The 14,825-nt window shown below is 39.3% G+C and overlaps 1 protein-coding gene across 5 annotated transcripts in view; it reads left to right on the forward strand.

Moving 5' to 3' along the window:
- WWOX (WW domain containing oxidoreductase) overlaps window positions 1-14,825 on the forward strand; it is a 467,497-nt gene that overhangs the window by 155,166 nt on the left and 297,506 nt on the right. Inside the window, exon 9 of one of the 5 annotated variants that reach the window (XM_071814355.1) lies at window positions 9,167-9,310. The exons of the other annotated variants lie outside the window; for them this stretch is intronic. Coding sequence (XP_071670456.1) covers window positions 9,167-9,295 — 129 coding nt within the window. The 3' untranslated portion in view covers window positions 9,296-9,310. Of the gene's footprint in view, window positions 1-9,166; window positions 9,311-14,825 lie in introns of those variants that run through there. 5 annotated transcript variants of the gene reach the window in all.

The following is a 14,825-nucleotide window of genomic DNA, read 5'->3' on the forward strand; positions in this document are numbered from 1 at the left end:
TTCATCTATTACAAGTATTTTTTGTTTCATCTCGGAAGCAGCGCATTGACATGCAAGTGTGAACTTAAGTGTGTGCACCCGTGCTATGACTGCACCATTGTAATGAAGATGGAATGACTGTAATGATGACCTTTCTGTGCCTTTGTCTGTACCATGCCCTTCTCTTTAACTGAACACCTTTCAAATGAACATGTTCTGAACTCTTGAACTGTTCATTCTGTTCACTGAGCTTATTGCTCAATCTGCAGTTTATCATGATGTGTCTCCAAAGACTTTGTGTTTCCTTATATTTGACATCTAGATGGAATTTTTCATAACCTTTTACTAGTCATAAATTGGATTGTTAGGGGATTAAGTTAATCTTGTTTCTTTATAGTAGCCTCAGATTTTTAAAGCCCTAATTTAGAGGGGTTTCTTTATTTGTTACTCTCCGATAAGCAAGAATTGAAAAACCTCGGTGCCATAAGATTCTGTATTGCTGGAATTATTTATCCTGCTCATTTTGAAGTGAATCGTACCTAAGAGGTGCACTTGAAAAGTTGTTTTGTCATGTTTTTCCCATATTACTGTTTCTTCCTTTCTATCTAAATAGCAGCTCCTGAAAAGGACCCAAAGCAGTGCATCATCAGATAAGCAGCGTGTCAGTGAATAGACTGTAGAAGAACGTGTATTTTCTTGTTCCGTTGGGAAGGGAACTGGGAAAGAATGACTTTCCACTTGCAGAAAATTGTTACGGTGTGTTAGTCATAACTTAGCTTTGCTTTCTTTATTAGAAGGCACTACTGCAAACAATTCGTGTGCTTTTTATTCACCAATTAGCAGCTCGTGTTAAAAATTAAAGGGAGACAAAAGCCCACGCATTTTTAAGAGCGCTCTGAAACTTCTTGTTGTCTGGTAGTAATGTAGCAGGTCATATTTTTATTTGATTATTTCAAAGAAGGTTTTTCAAGAAAAATAAATATTGTATACTGTAAACTGTGTGACAAACTCAAACAATTGAAAATAATTTCTGATATCCTGAGAATTATCAAGCTGTTTTGTATTACAAAATGCCATATGGTGCATATCAGTAAATGTGGTTGTTAAAGCCAGTTTATAATATGCAGAAAACATAATACTTAAGCTGCAAGCTAAGGCTAAAAATATCTATTAGTTAAATGTAATGCTTGTATTTAAGCAACATAGGTTTATTTCTTCAACAAATAAACGCTTTTTGCCCTCTTTCTCCAAAAGGTTCAGAATTGTCAGACTGGTTATAGAAAATGAGAAGTCTTGAGGAGTTCCTCGAGCTCTTTGGTGATCCCTCCATCCCTGAACTCCACCAGTGACTCGAGCTCTGACACTGGGAATGGCGGGATGTGATTCTTCAGCCCAGTGGCATAAACTGTGGACATTTCAGTTGTTTTTTTCATTCAAATAGAGTTCTTGTCAGCTAGAAACAGAAAATACAGCAAGGGTGAGACTCATAAGGTCTTAGTTTTATCAAGTTCTGTCTCTAGCGAAACCTTTGGAAAAACTTCAATGCTGTTTGACCATCATTCTGCATATTCTGCTATATTCTTTTGATTGACTGATTGATTTATTGAATGCCACCCAAGCCACTGGGTGAGGATAAGAAAATGTCCCGGGTATTTTAGAAGCCATTTCAGCCTCTGTTCTAGGCCAGTACTTGCAAGGTGTGAGCTGAGCACTATGGCACTTTGTGCTTTGTCTCCCTGCCTGTTTGATGCTCTCTTAAGGTAGAGAAAGATATTACTTGCTGATGTGTTAGATACTTCATTTTTAAATGATCATAAATTTTTGCAGGCACTTAATAAGAGTAGGTTTACAGTGCAGAGGAAAAGTGAATATACCAAACCAGTGGAACACTTATGGAAGAGGAGATATTGTTGTACAAAGAAGGACTGAAAATGGTGGAGTTGCTTATCTGTGAAGCAGCTGGTAGGTTGGGATATTAGGGTGATTTTCAAAATAATGGTGAAAAGACTATAATTTGAACTCTTCGATCTCTATGTCTATCCCTAACAGAATTTGAGAAATGGAGATTTAAAACTGTTAAAAGGAAAAATAAAGCTCAGAATATCTATCTGGCTGTGGAACTCATGGCCATATAAAAGGCCAAGCATTTAGTAAATTAAATTATAATAAATAAATTAAACATTAATAACAAAACTACATGAAATAATGCAAAATATTCATTGAAACTTCTTTTTGAAAAGTAGTGCTTTAGCTGAATACTTCAAGGCTCTTTTTAGAGCTCACAGAACTCGCCATTTTCAGAGAAAATACCGTATATTTCATAGTGGATCAGTGACTGATTAAACCCTTATGAGGAGTCCTATCCATCTCTGGTTTTGCTTGTTTACAACAGGGGCAAATGATATGTTTATTTAGGATATATAAACTTGTTAATTGTCTTACTGCACTTTTCCATCAACCCAGCCGACAATTCCATTTTATGACTGTACTTCTGAAACTGTAGGTTTAGAAGACACTTGTGTTTCAGTTCTAAACACTGTAGAGACTTCTCATATTACTAATACGAAACTAACTGGCATCAAGGCAGCATTCATTATTTCCAAAGCAGTTTACCACCGTGACACTAATTTACAATGGTGAGCACTGTGGAAAGTTTCATCAAACTAAGAAGTAAGTTTTGATTTGTAACGGCACGCAGTGGGTGTTCATAGCATATGTTTTTATTTCATCCTTCAAAGAGTTTTCAGGAAATAGCAGCTAGCATGCGATTAAATAATATAAAGAGACGTTACGAGCATTTTAACGTTATACGGAGCATTGTACTACGTACATCTTGGAATTTTGCTACTTTCTATTTGCACTTTGTTCTCGCAAGCCACATTCTGCTGCGTCTTAAGAAACAGCACATGGCTGGGGGTACAGTGGAGCTAATAGGGATCCTGTCTTAATTAGCAGAAAATTAAGCAACTTCCTCAGAAGATGTGCTGGGTTTAGAGCAAGGACGGTTAGAAGAAGTTGGAAAGAGCATGGTGAAGATGTCAGGAATTCATCGGTCCTGCCATGCGTGGTCCACCTTGTGGCCAAGAGTTGCACAGAGCTGCATCTTGGTATTTTGTGATCTCATTAAAGTACGTCTTATTAATATCTTGTGAAAAAGGAGATAAATACAGTACCCAAAGAGCATTAACTACTGGTGTGCCAATTACATGGAAAGTCTCTTTAGATTCCCTTGTAGAAGGTTCAGCTGATGTTCTTGCCCTTAAAACTCTCCTGGGCAAGAGAATTCCTGATGTTCACTATGGGAGCTGTGGTGATTTATTCCATGTATTTTTAGAAATTTAACCGAGGTGCCTTACTTAAGGGCTTTCTGTTCTTTTATGGTTATTTAGTGTCTAACAGATAATTCAGCACATCTGTGACTCAACAGATAATTCAGCACATCTGTGACTCACCAACCTTGGTTGTGTGTGAAACAAAGTGCGATGAGTATGGGCCACTTTTTGGACCGTACCAGAGGTTTGTATCTGATTTCTTGGCTCCCTCTCTGACCTCTTGGCTTTCCTTCCTTTTCTTCATTGCTGGGGACAGCTGTCGACACACTTGGTTTCTTGGCTTCAGAGGGAAAAAAGAAGGATTTTTACATACATGGAGTTCTTTCCTCCAAAACAATGATTTCAAGCATCTAGTGCAGCTTAGTGTTAGTGTTGTTTGTTTGTTTCGTTGTTTGGAAATAAAATATCTCATCTATTACTGACATGGCTTCGACAAGTGGGTAGGTTCATCTGTAGCTCAGTGAACAAAGGCAAACTTTCCTTTGAGCAATATATGGACAATTAGTAATCCAGGAGATGCACCTCTGGGTGACTCTACTGAGAGACCTTGTGTCTGTAGGTGTCGGAAGCTCTTAGACCTCAGGTGGCAGTAAACTGAAAATTACTTCGAGGTAATCTGTAAAATAAATTGTATTTTAGTGTTTAATGCCTTACATACACTGAGACGCTTAAAGTGTGCTTTGGATCATATAATCTCTATTACTTTTACGCAGTGTGTGACATTGATTCGGTAACAAGATGGGCAACAGGGCGAACGAGTGTACTGCTTTTGTTTTGGTGTTAGAAAGCAAAGTAATTGTTTAAAATGTAGTGAACTGGCAACTGTGGAGTTCAAAGCTTCTTTGTGTTTGAAAACAAGCAAACAGAACTGAATAAAAGAAGACTGAGAAATAGACATAGGGAGAGGAGAAAAGAAAGTGCGATATGGAGAGGTATAGATAACAGGAATTCTATGGTCTGTGTTAACAGCAGGTCAGATTAGATGGTCATGAAGAGCCCTTTTGGCCTTAACAGCTGGAAATGTTTGAAGCATATTGCAGGCTTCCCAGCACCGCAGTTTCGTTCTGACCCGAAGGGGTGGGAGGGTAGAGCCTCCATCCCCATCCCCTGCTCCCCAGCAGCCCCAGCCTGCCTGGTTTCTGTGTGTGTGCCGTGTTTCTGTCCGTCGGGCGCTGGGCCGAGCCCATCACTCATTTCACAGTGCCAAAATTACACCTTCTGTATGGTAATCACTCGTAGTGCGTTCGAACTAATCACGTGAAGGAGGAAATCTCTGCCCCAGTGCTCCTTTCATGAGCTGTTTCCATTATTATTGCTATTGTTGTTATTATTATATTTTATTATTAAATAATGTATTTAGGCAGGCTTTTCTGCATTTCATTTCTCCTTACAGTGGCCTGTTGTGCTTCCAGTTACTGAAAAACTCATATCGCTAAACAGGTGTATTTTACTCACCTCTCTTGTTTCTTTGGCCGTGCTGAAAATCAGTGTAACTAAGTCCCGTGCCATTATTTGTTTCAAGAAAAGGATCCTCAGTTTCACCTCTGCATGTCCTGCTGCTCATTCCATCACATCTTCTGGTTTGCTGGTATTTAGCCCATGCTTAAACAGCTTGGAGAGGAGAACTTTTCCACAGGGAGGAGTTCTGCTCTTTTAAAGATCTCACTCTTTTACCTGAAATTCCACATAGCAGCAAGATCATATCTTGACAGCCTAGAATGTTAGCTTGCTGGAAGCTGTAGGAATGATGTCTTTAATAGCATCCAGAGATGCTGCTCCACAAGAGAAACCCCTCACTGTAATGTTAACAACATTCTGCCACCTCATGCCATAGAAGTTGGGAAGAATAAGCAGAGGTTAAGACTCAGGACCCCATTAAGACTTTTTGCTGTGTTTGAGCAGTGATGAGGCTGCTGCCTTGACCTTAGTCCTGAGAACAGCAAATGAAAGTAAAGATGAAAGATCTAGTTCAGGAGAAAGCAGGTGCTTGGTTGGTTCTAGGTTTGTAACCCTTTTTCCAAGTCTTAAACAAAACCTGTGTGCCACTGGGGTGTTGGCTTGGTTCGTCTTTCATGGAACACGCTGAGGTTAGACAGCTTGGTCTATTACGTGTTTTTTTTCAACCAAATTATTTTGTGTAATAACTATAATACTAATGGAACTATATGTTATGGTTGAGTTAAGATTTGTCAGTTTGAAAATCAACGTCTTGGCTTCATTTCGACATTTGCCTTTCAGCATCAGTCCGTTAACCTGTCACACACTATAATTTCATTAAAACCATCATTTAATTGTGAGTTAATGTACAGCTATCTTTTACAGAAGACCTTTACATACTGCCTGAATAATTCCAATACAAATTTTCAACTGATACGATCGAAATAATATGAAACACTAAATGCCCTCCAAACCCCTGTTTATGAATTCAATACTGAGAAATAAGGTGCAACAGCCACACTATAACATGGAGACAGTTTCTCGATTTATATTAAAAGGAAGGAATAACGGCGTAGGTCTATAGGTATATATCTCTGTCTACGTGTCTCGTACCTGCAGCATTGAAATGTACTTCATATGTAATTCAGAAAAGTTTCTGCTATTAAAAGAAGGACAAAGCCGATAGTGTAAGCTTTATATAACTGAAGAAAGAATTAACATCTGCATGCTAATAGCTTTAGTGCCAGTCACAAATAGACTTGTGCTTCACATATGAGATATAGAAAGCTTATTTCAAAATAAATTCTGGGTAATATTCAACCTGATTGAGTCTTTGGAAGCTGTGTTAATGTATTTGTTCAACTTGCACTCAAAAGCTTTTAAACAGAATATCACTTTTTTATATTATTCATGATAATGTAATTCCTGCCTTTAATCCCTTCAGGTTTTCACGTTAAGTCGTGATATGCAGTTCGGGGGAATTTGGATCATCCATTAATCATAGTATCTCTATTTTTGTGTGTCTTGTCTTGCCCATCTCTTGAATCAGTCACTTGGCAGCAGCAGAGATCTGGGGATAGTCCAACGTGTTTGACTGAAGGGGCATTATTTATTGAACTTGTTTCCTGCTACAGTACGTGTGGATTTATGTAGTGTGCGACATGCTAAAAAGTAACAGAAACATTAGCATAATCACTAATATGATCCTCTTAGTGTTGCCACTGGAAGCACAGGTATGGATAAGTCTATTGAATGATGACATATGTTTAGTAGAATAATTAGCTAAAAACACCTGGACTAATACAAAAAAAACCCATGAGATAAAACTATGTAGTGAACTATTCTCTCATAATTAAAAATATTCTGCATACGCCAAGGGACTGAATTAAAGTTTCAAAACCAACCTAAATTTTGGATTTTCTAAAGTTGTGGGTTTGTTTTGTTTTGTTTTTAAATTCCTTAATTATTTTAATATTCAATGGGTAGCAGGAGGACAGAGGGAAGGGTTGAAAATCCTACAGTGTTATTAGTAGGTGTTGGATTCTTTCCTTTGAAGTACTGACGATGTCCTTTGAACTGCACTAATCACTTCTAAGTGCAATAATGGGTGGCTTCTTTCTCAGTAAGCCACCAAAGGCTGATCAGTGACATATTTAAATTTCTTTTTTAAGTATTTGTGAAATTAGAACAGTGCCAGAGCTATCAGGTTTTTGAAATAAAGTGATGTTTCCTATCCCTTTTTATTGCCTTATCCTCAAAAGTCTGTTTCATTTTTCCTAGACCCACTCTGACCTTTGCTTCTTTTCTCCTGTGTTCTCTCAGCTCCTTTCTGTCTTTCCCATTCTAAGTTATCTCAGCTTCAGTCTTTTACAGAATTTGTTCCCCTCTTATTTCACATAAAACTTTTAGTTCTGGTTTTCTTTTACTCTACGTAGTTCTTGGCTCAGCTCTAATTTCCTGCATTTAATATTAGAGTAGTGGGAGAGAGCTTCTGGCTTTCCCACACCGCTATGCATCTCAAAGGTAGCTGGATGTTCTGTTCCTGGGCTGGAATCGGTGGATACTGAGATCCCTCTCTGCCTTGGGGGCTTGGAGCCTTCCCAGAAAGCAGTTGTAAGGATTTTTTTGAACCTTCTGAAATGATGTATTTTTCCTTTGTTGGCTTTTTGGAAATGATGAAAGCACGGCCGCTGAGCTTTGCCACCTAAGCTGTGCCCCACACGGACATTGGCAATAGGAAACTTCAGTGAGAACAAGTGGAGCTCGCTGGAGTTATGAGCAACAGTACTGAGGCCTTGGAGTGTCAGACATCCCAAACTGGCGACTATTGCACCATCATCCCATAAGTAACAGATTTTAAGAGATGGATCAAAATTACACTATTGAGTCTTCAGTCCTGGAAGTCCATTTATAACTGTTCTGGGTTACTGGCTATGAAAACATCTGTGTATATCACATTATTTTTCCGAGAGAATAGCTGGAACTAAATATATATTTTTAGAAGCTGAAGAGAAATAATCAATTTTCATTTCTGTGTTCAGGCTTATAACTAAAACAATATGTGGTACTTTAGCAGTCAGATTTCTAATTGAATCAGGTTTCAAATGTTTGGGCTCAGTACGTGCTGTTGAGAACAAAAAATTATTGAAGTATAAGCATCTATTATACTCTCTCATCTTTATGCCCTGAAACAACCTAATGGCTGAATTGCTCTATTCTCCCTGATATTAAAAGAAAAACATGCTTTATACCATGATTTTAGTGGAAACAGATGAGGCTTTGGAGACATAATGGGAAGGACTATGAAACAGACTAAGAGTCCTGTTTACTGTGGTAACAAAGCTCTATGTAAATTTTGCTTTTCATTAAAGCAGAATTAGTTTAACCCCAGTTGTACAAAGGTTACTGTTTTCTACTATTTAGATAAACAACTTCCTACAGTAAATTGTGTTATGATTTATCTGAATCTACCTACTGCCATAAAGGTTCCCCTAGGGAATACACATCTTCCACTGGATCTCAATCATAAGAAATGAGAACTTTTAAGGTGGTTGTAAATACATTTGTATAATTATATTTATATTTTGATTATTACATAAATTCGCGTCAAACATTGACTATTAGTCAAACAAGGAAATTAGCTTCTCTGCTAAGTTTTTATAGCATTAACAGTAACCACAAATGCAACCGATAGGCTTTGTATTCCAGACACATAGCGTATACAGCACAGTTAAACAGTACACCTGCTGATAGGGGGTAATGAGCATAATTTATAGTGGTGGCTCATACAAACATAGCATTTGTGTTTGTATTTACATTCCAAACATACACAGCCACATTTTGCTGTTTGCACAAGCCCAGTAACACAGAGCACCGCTGTTTTGCAATGCAGGTTTTGGGGTCTGAAGCAAGTTCATCCCAAATTCGCAAGTGAAGGCTGTAAGTTTATTTTGCATTAGTGACTTTTGTTTGGATGTGAGGCCATGGATACATCTGAAAATAACGCAACATTTCATAAACCAACTTTTTGCTCTGAAAGTGGTAAAGAATTTGGGCAGGTGGTCTGGGCAGGCTGCAGAATCTCTGTCCTTGTAGATATTGAAAACCAGACTGGAGATGGTACTGAGCACCCTGCTCCAGTGACCCTGCATTGGGGACTCGGTGATCTCCAGAGGTCTCTTGCAACCTCAGCCATTCTGTGACTCTGTGATATTTGGGGAGTGGTATATATATAACGCTTATAACCATGTTAAATACTGTGTCCTATTGCTGCCTATTGAAACAGAAATAATACGTTGACTTCAGCTGCTTATTTAGATCGTTCTCTGAAGGATGCTGCACCTACACTAAATCAATGAAATTACAAAATATTCTTGCCTCTCAGTTAACCTCTCTCCATAGTTATTGCTTATTTGCAGGTAGTTTACTACGGTCATCATCAACCTTGCCCAAATTGTATCATCTTCCTGAAAGCATTCGCATTTTTATGGGAGCAACTGTCCGTGAATCAGCAGCGAGAGACGTCGTCTCCTCAGAGAGCGCGATAGAAGCCTCTAGGAAACTAAACTGCATTGAAGAGAAGGGCAGATCTCAGTAAGCAAAGATTTGTTTCATAATTAAGTATATATTGTATTAATCTCAGCCTTAAAAGCAAATTTTCTCATCTTTCAATTCGGTTGCAATTAATTGAGGTATCCACTGTGAAAACGGTTGTTATTGGATTTAAAATAGCCATCTTCTTTAGATAATCTGGGGTTAGGTAAAAGCTAATTTTACAAATCTTCTCTGTGACCTTGGTCGAGTCAGTTTTCCCATGGTAAAATTATGGTGGTGTTTACTGAAGTTCTCTAAGTGTTGTTAAGAACATTTCAAAGCTGCTTGATGAAGCTCAGGTCCTACATTTCTATTCAGTGCCATGAAAGGTTCATAAATAGGGCAGCAAGTCCCAGCTTGTATTCACCAGAGTGTGGGATGTAGGAAACTAGGTAAATATGATGTATTTCTTCACTGGGAGACCTGGAATGCTTCTTTCTGTTGGAGATCTTGTGGAACTTTCCTAGCTGGTTGGTTTTGGAAGGTTGAGCTTAAACTGCTATGTCAGGATCAACTATTTGAATAAACTTACACAGTCCATGCTCGTGTGTTTCACATTTGAAGAAGAGTTCTCATCTTTGTTATATTTCTTAAATCTGGAAACATGAATTTGTTTGAACGTCCTCATTTTTAGTTACATGTATTGCAAGAACATGTTGATTTGTCCTTGATTTTCTTGGCATATCCAGTATGTCACGCTGAATTGTAGAAAGTGATTTTCAATGGCACCACCAAATGTCACTGTGCCGTATGAAAGGTGATGTATGTGAACATTCATTGCTGCGTTTGATTGCTTGGGCTGGCATTAAGCCAGTTGATTTCCTAACTTGTACGTATTATTTTCAAAACACAGCAAGATTTCTTTGTGGTATTTCACAGTGATGGTGTAATTTAACATATTTGTGTTTATAATTTGACAAGCCTGAAAACATTAGACATTAGAGTTATTTAATAAGAGAAGAGAGATTTGGAGATGTTTTCATAATGTTTTCTGACAGCATTATAATGAAACCAAATCTGGAAGTATCATAGTATCATAGATTTTTATTGCAATGAAGAGTCAAGAGAAAGAAATATGTTATTATTGACTACAATGCATAGTAAAGAAATAAATTCTACCTTTTGAGGGGGATCCATTAGGGTAAGGTTTTTTCCCTTCTAAATCAAGCAGATGAGTATATGATGACATGTAACTGAAACACGAGAAGAGGTGGTGATGGAAAGCCTTTTTGAATAATGCCAATAATTCTATTTTTCATTCCATTATACGAGGTAGCATTTAATTTTATCGAACTTTTCATGTTATTTACAACAGGATGTTTGTTATCTCAAAATAGTTTGTTTATGAAGTGCAGAGAACTCTGGTGGTAAAAAAAAACCAACACAAACAAAACTGTTCATGAGCCAGGTCCAGCTAAAGCATGGCTATTAATCATCACCGCCCATTATTTACTGAGGATTCATTCATTGTTCCATAAAGGTATCTAGAGGGTCAATTAGAGACAACAGACAGGATTTTTCAAAGACACAAGAGGGTCAATTAGGCCCATCTTGTAATTTTCTGCTTTAACAGCAAATGCCAGCCTATCCCGCAACAGATACAGCGCGGTTTAGAATTAAATAGTGTGGATTTTTTTGAAGCTGTGCCTTTGCAGCCAGTGTGAACTGGAGTATTGTCAGTCCTCCAGCAAAACAAAGGGGAAACTTCATCGCTGAAGTTCATGAGAAGCACGGATTTGTGGTTTGGAGTCAGAATGCTGCAAGTGCCCAGGAAATGTCTGAGATAAAGCAGTCTGTTCTTATCACAGAAGTCAGTCATTTGTCTGAAGGTAGGACTGGACACAAATAATATTGCTAAATACTACCATTAAAAATTTAAAAGCATTTGATGCAGAATACTGTTTGTAATTAGTTTTGCATCAACTGCTCACTTAAAGCTCAAAATAAGTCAAAGATATGAGATCCTAATATAAACAACTAAAGCAGCATTCATTAATGCCTAGGCAGTTCTTTCCGAACAGAAAATAGGAAATAACACTACAATATATATACATGTATGTTTAAATACACAGACATATATATATGTACACGCACCTCAAAACTCTGCCAAACTAGCAGGAAATTTTAATAAAATATCTTTATGAGCTTATCCTTTAGCTGAAGACGGAACAGTTCAACAGATTTAAGGCCACCTATGGACATGAGCGTCACACGTACAATACCTATATTGAAGTTATTCATCGAGTTTGTCTTTACATGAAAAACAGCTGTTAGGAGTTGGCATGCTCTTCTATATAGATCTGAAAATCTTGGGCTATTTCTCGCCTCTGAACTTCCATTTGATTACAGTGCCTCTGTTTTTGTGCTGCTTGAGTCTCTTTTAACTGAAAGCAGCCGCTACAAATGCGGTGTGTTAGTCGTGTAAAGATTTTTGTCTTTACAAATGGGGTTTTTGGAATGTCTGAGTATTTGATGCTCTCCTGTGAGAGTAAATCTCCGGGTGTGCTACATCAGTTTGATCCGCATCGTCCTCTGAAACCCCCTATTCTCCATAGGCTTTCAGCAGAGAGTTCTAACTAATGACTCAGGGCCAAATTCTGCCCTTAGATGCAGGCGCGTAATTCTCGCTGATTCCAGAGGGACTTCAATGAGCATGTCGGAGAACACGGTTTTGTTCTTAGTGTGTGAAATTATAGCACCAACAGACAAAGGATTCTCATGCACATTCATCTTGGTGACCCCAAGCACAGAGGAAGGCGATGCCGATCCACCTGCTTTTGCTGTTTCTGGTAGATCACCCCAATTCTTCAGCCGGCACTTGAGCCTACATTTTTTATATTGTTCCATCTTCACAGGTTTGCTGTTGTGGCACTTCAGTGGAATTGGTGACACTGAAATGAGTATTTCCTTAAGTAGCATTAGTAACAAATACACTTGTAAAAGATGTTTTCTTCTTTCTCTGGGAAGTTGTGGTACACGAGCAGCCTTGTTCATATTCTGTAGGGAATTAGTTTGCAAAGGCAGACGACAGAGATAGATGTGTGTGTGCAGGTCTGAAGTGGTTTAATACATACACATACACAGCGAGAAGAGCGGTGGGCTTGCATCGCGCTTTTCCTCTGGGGCGGTGGGATGTGGTGAAGCATTTTGCCTGCAGGTGAACAGAGCAGATGTCTCCTGCTTGTATCGTTCTCTAGTTCTCTCAGGTTTTACTCTCAGCATTATCCCCTTCACATTCTTTATAGTGCAAGAAATCAGTTGTTACTTCATTTTGTAAGAGTTTTTTATCCTGCTTTTACATCTATTGGTTACGTATCTCTGATATATTTCAAAGCTTAGACTGGCACCAAATTTGCTTATCATCCACTCTTTGTACTCAAGACCTACATGTAAGGAAAATCTTGCAGTTTTTGCTCTTTTATGGTCGGAATTTGTCTCCTGGCTGAAGACTCTGGCCTGGATGTTTCGTATTTCTTGAACTGATTGCTTATTAGGCCTTTGTGTATTTGGTTTGGGTTCGTGATGTATCTGACTGCTTGCCCCTCTGTCTCAGTCCTTGGCACATACATTTATCTTCCCGAACAGACTAAATATTTCCAAACCAGGTGTTTAGGCACATCATGTGTGCTTCCTGACAATTCTATCCAGTGGGCCTGAGTCGTTTTTATGCTTTGATTCATACTGTTCCTCACCAAAATAAAATCGTTTTAGATGTATCTGCGGAATCTCAGGTATCTTTATCATACGCAAAATTGACTGTCTTTAATGTATACCGTATTTTTAATTTCATAACTTTAATTTTTTGTTATGCTGCCATTCATGTTCTGGGTTTCAAACACAGACTTGCTTAAACCTTTGAGGTTTTGCTTCCATCTCAGCTTTTTAAAAGACATTAAAAGGCATCTCCTTGCTGTAGCAAAAAGCCTATTGTGATAGTGTCCACTTTAGATTTGGATTCTGTAACTACACTACCATAAGTAAACGCCTGATTACATAATTAAGAAGAAATAATAAATGTTCTTGTGTTTAAATTATTTTGTCTGTCCCTAGGCCGATGCATCATGTCTGTTGGGCCTCTGTGCAGGCATCTTTTGTGTTCCCGTTCCTCCCATTGTCCCTGTTTTATTTGCTTGCTTTAAAAAAGAAACAGTGCAAAACTCACATCAAATACGCAGATAAAGAGGATGAAGAAGTTTCACTCAACTGTTTAGCCTGCTGGAAAAGAGAGTTTTAAACTGCTGCATTAAGCCTTTGTATCCACCGAAGTGCCCTTCACCAGCAATCTGCACATCACTAAAATCCTTCCCGAACACTTTTTTACGGTCAGGCTCAGCCACTCTTACTTGAGCTGAGCAGCACCATATGCTCCAGGTAACCTCTCCGAAGCAGTTGCCAGTGGGACTACTTTTGTAAATGCTCACCAGTGTGAGCAGAGGTTACACAATCTCACCCACGGTGAATAATAATGTCAAAGAGCCATTAACAGTGCGGAGTGACAAAGTGTGGAGAGATCCATCAGCTCATCCCGTGTTTAATGAAACAGAAATGAACATCGTATTGCCCTTGTTTTCTGTCAGGTTTTCCAGGTCTCCATGAGGCTTATTAATCTTAGGGTGTAATGGAAAATGTGTTGCTATGTTACATACTACAGCAGCCTTTGTGCTCAAAGGATTGAAGGCGTTATTAGTCTTTGTCTTATTTACATGCTGTAGCTGGGTGCGTGCTGCCATCGCTGCGCTGGAGCACAGCAGAGGCTGAGCTGGCGCAGTGTTTGTGCGCTTCTGAAGGGCGTGCGTCGTTTTAACCTGAACTAACGATCAGAAACCCTCTTTTGAGAAACACCGACGACACACGGTACAGACCTTGGAAAAATATGAAATAGGAAGAGTCGCTTGGTGCGCCCCAAAATGGATGTTTCCACATTTCTGAAAGAGAACTTTCAGGCTCTCAGAAACGAGAGGTAGAAAATGAATGAGTAAATGGGTTAACTGGGGGTCCTGGGGACAGCAGGGTGAGCATGAGCCAGCACTGGGCCCCTGTGGCCAGGAAGGCCAATGGTACCTGGGGTGGTCAGTAGGTCAGAGAGGTTCTCCTGCCCCTCTGCTCTGCCCTGGGGAGACCACACCTGGAATATTGTGTCCAGTTGTGGCCCCTCAGCTCCAGAAGGACAGGGAACTGCTGCAGAGAGTCCAGCGCAGCCACCAAGATGCTGAAGGGAGTGGAGCATCTCCCGTGGGAGGAAAGGCTGAGGGAGCTGGGGCTCTGGAGCTGGAGAAGAGGAGACTGAGGGGGGACTCATTCCTGGGGATCAATATGGAAAGGGGCAGTGTCAGGAGGATGGAGCCAGGCTCTTCTGGGTGACAACCAGTGATAGGACAAGGGGTAATGGGTTCAAACTGGAACACAGGAGGTTCCACTTAAATTTGAGAAGAGACTTTTTCATGGTGAGGGTGGCAGAGCCTGGCCCAGGCTGCCCAGGGAGGT

This window comes from Patagioenas fasciata, chromosome 13, assembly GCF_037038585.1.
Source record: "Patagioenas fasciata isolate bPatFas1 chromosome 13, bPatFas1.hap1, whole genome shotgun sequence".
Classification (NCBI taxonomy): Eukaryota; Metazoa; Chordata; class Aves; order Columbiformes; family Columbidae; genus Patagioenas; species Patagioenas fasciata.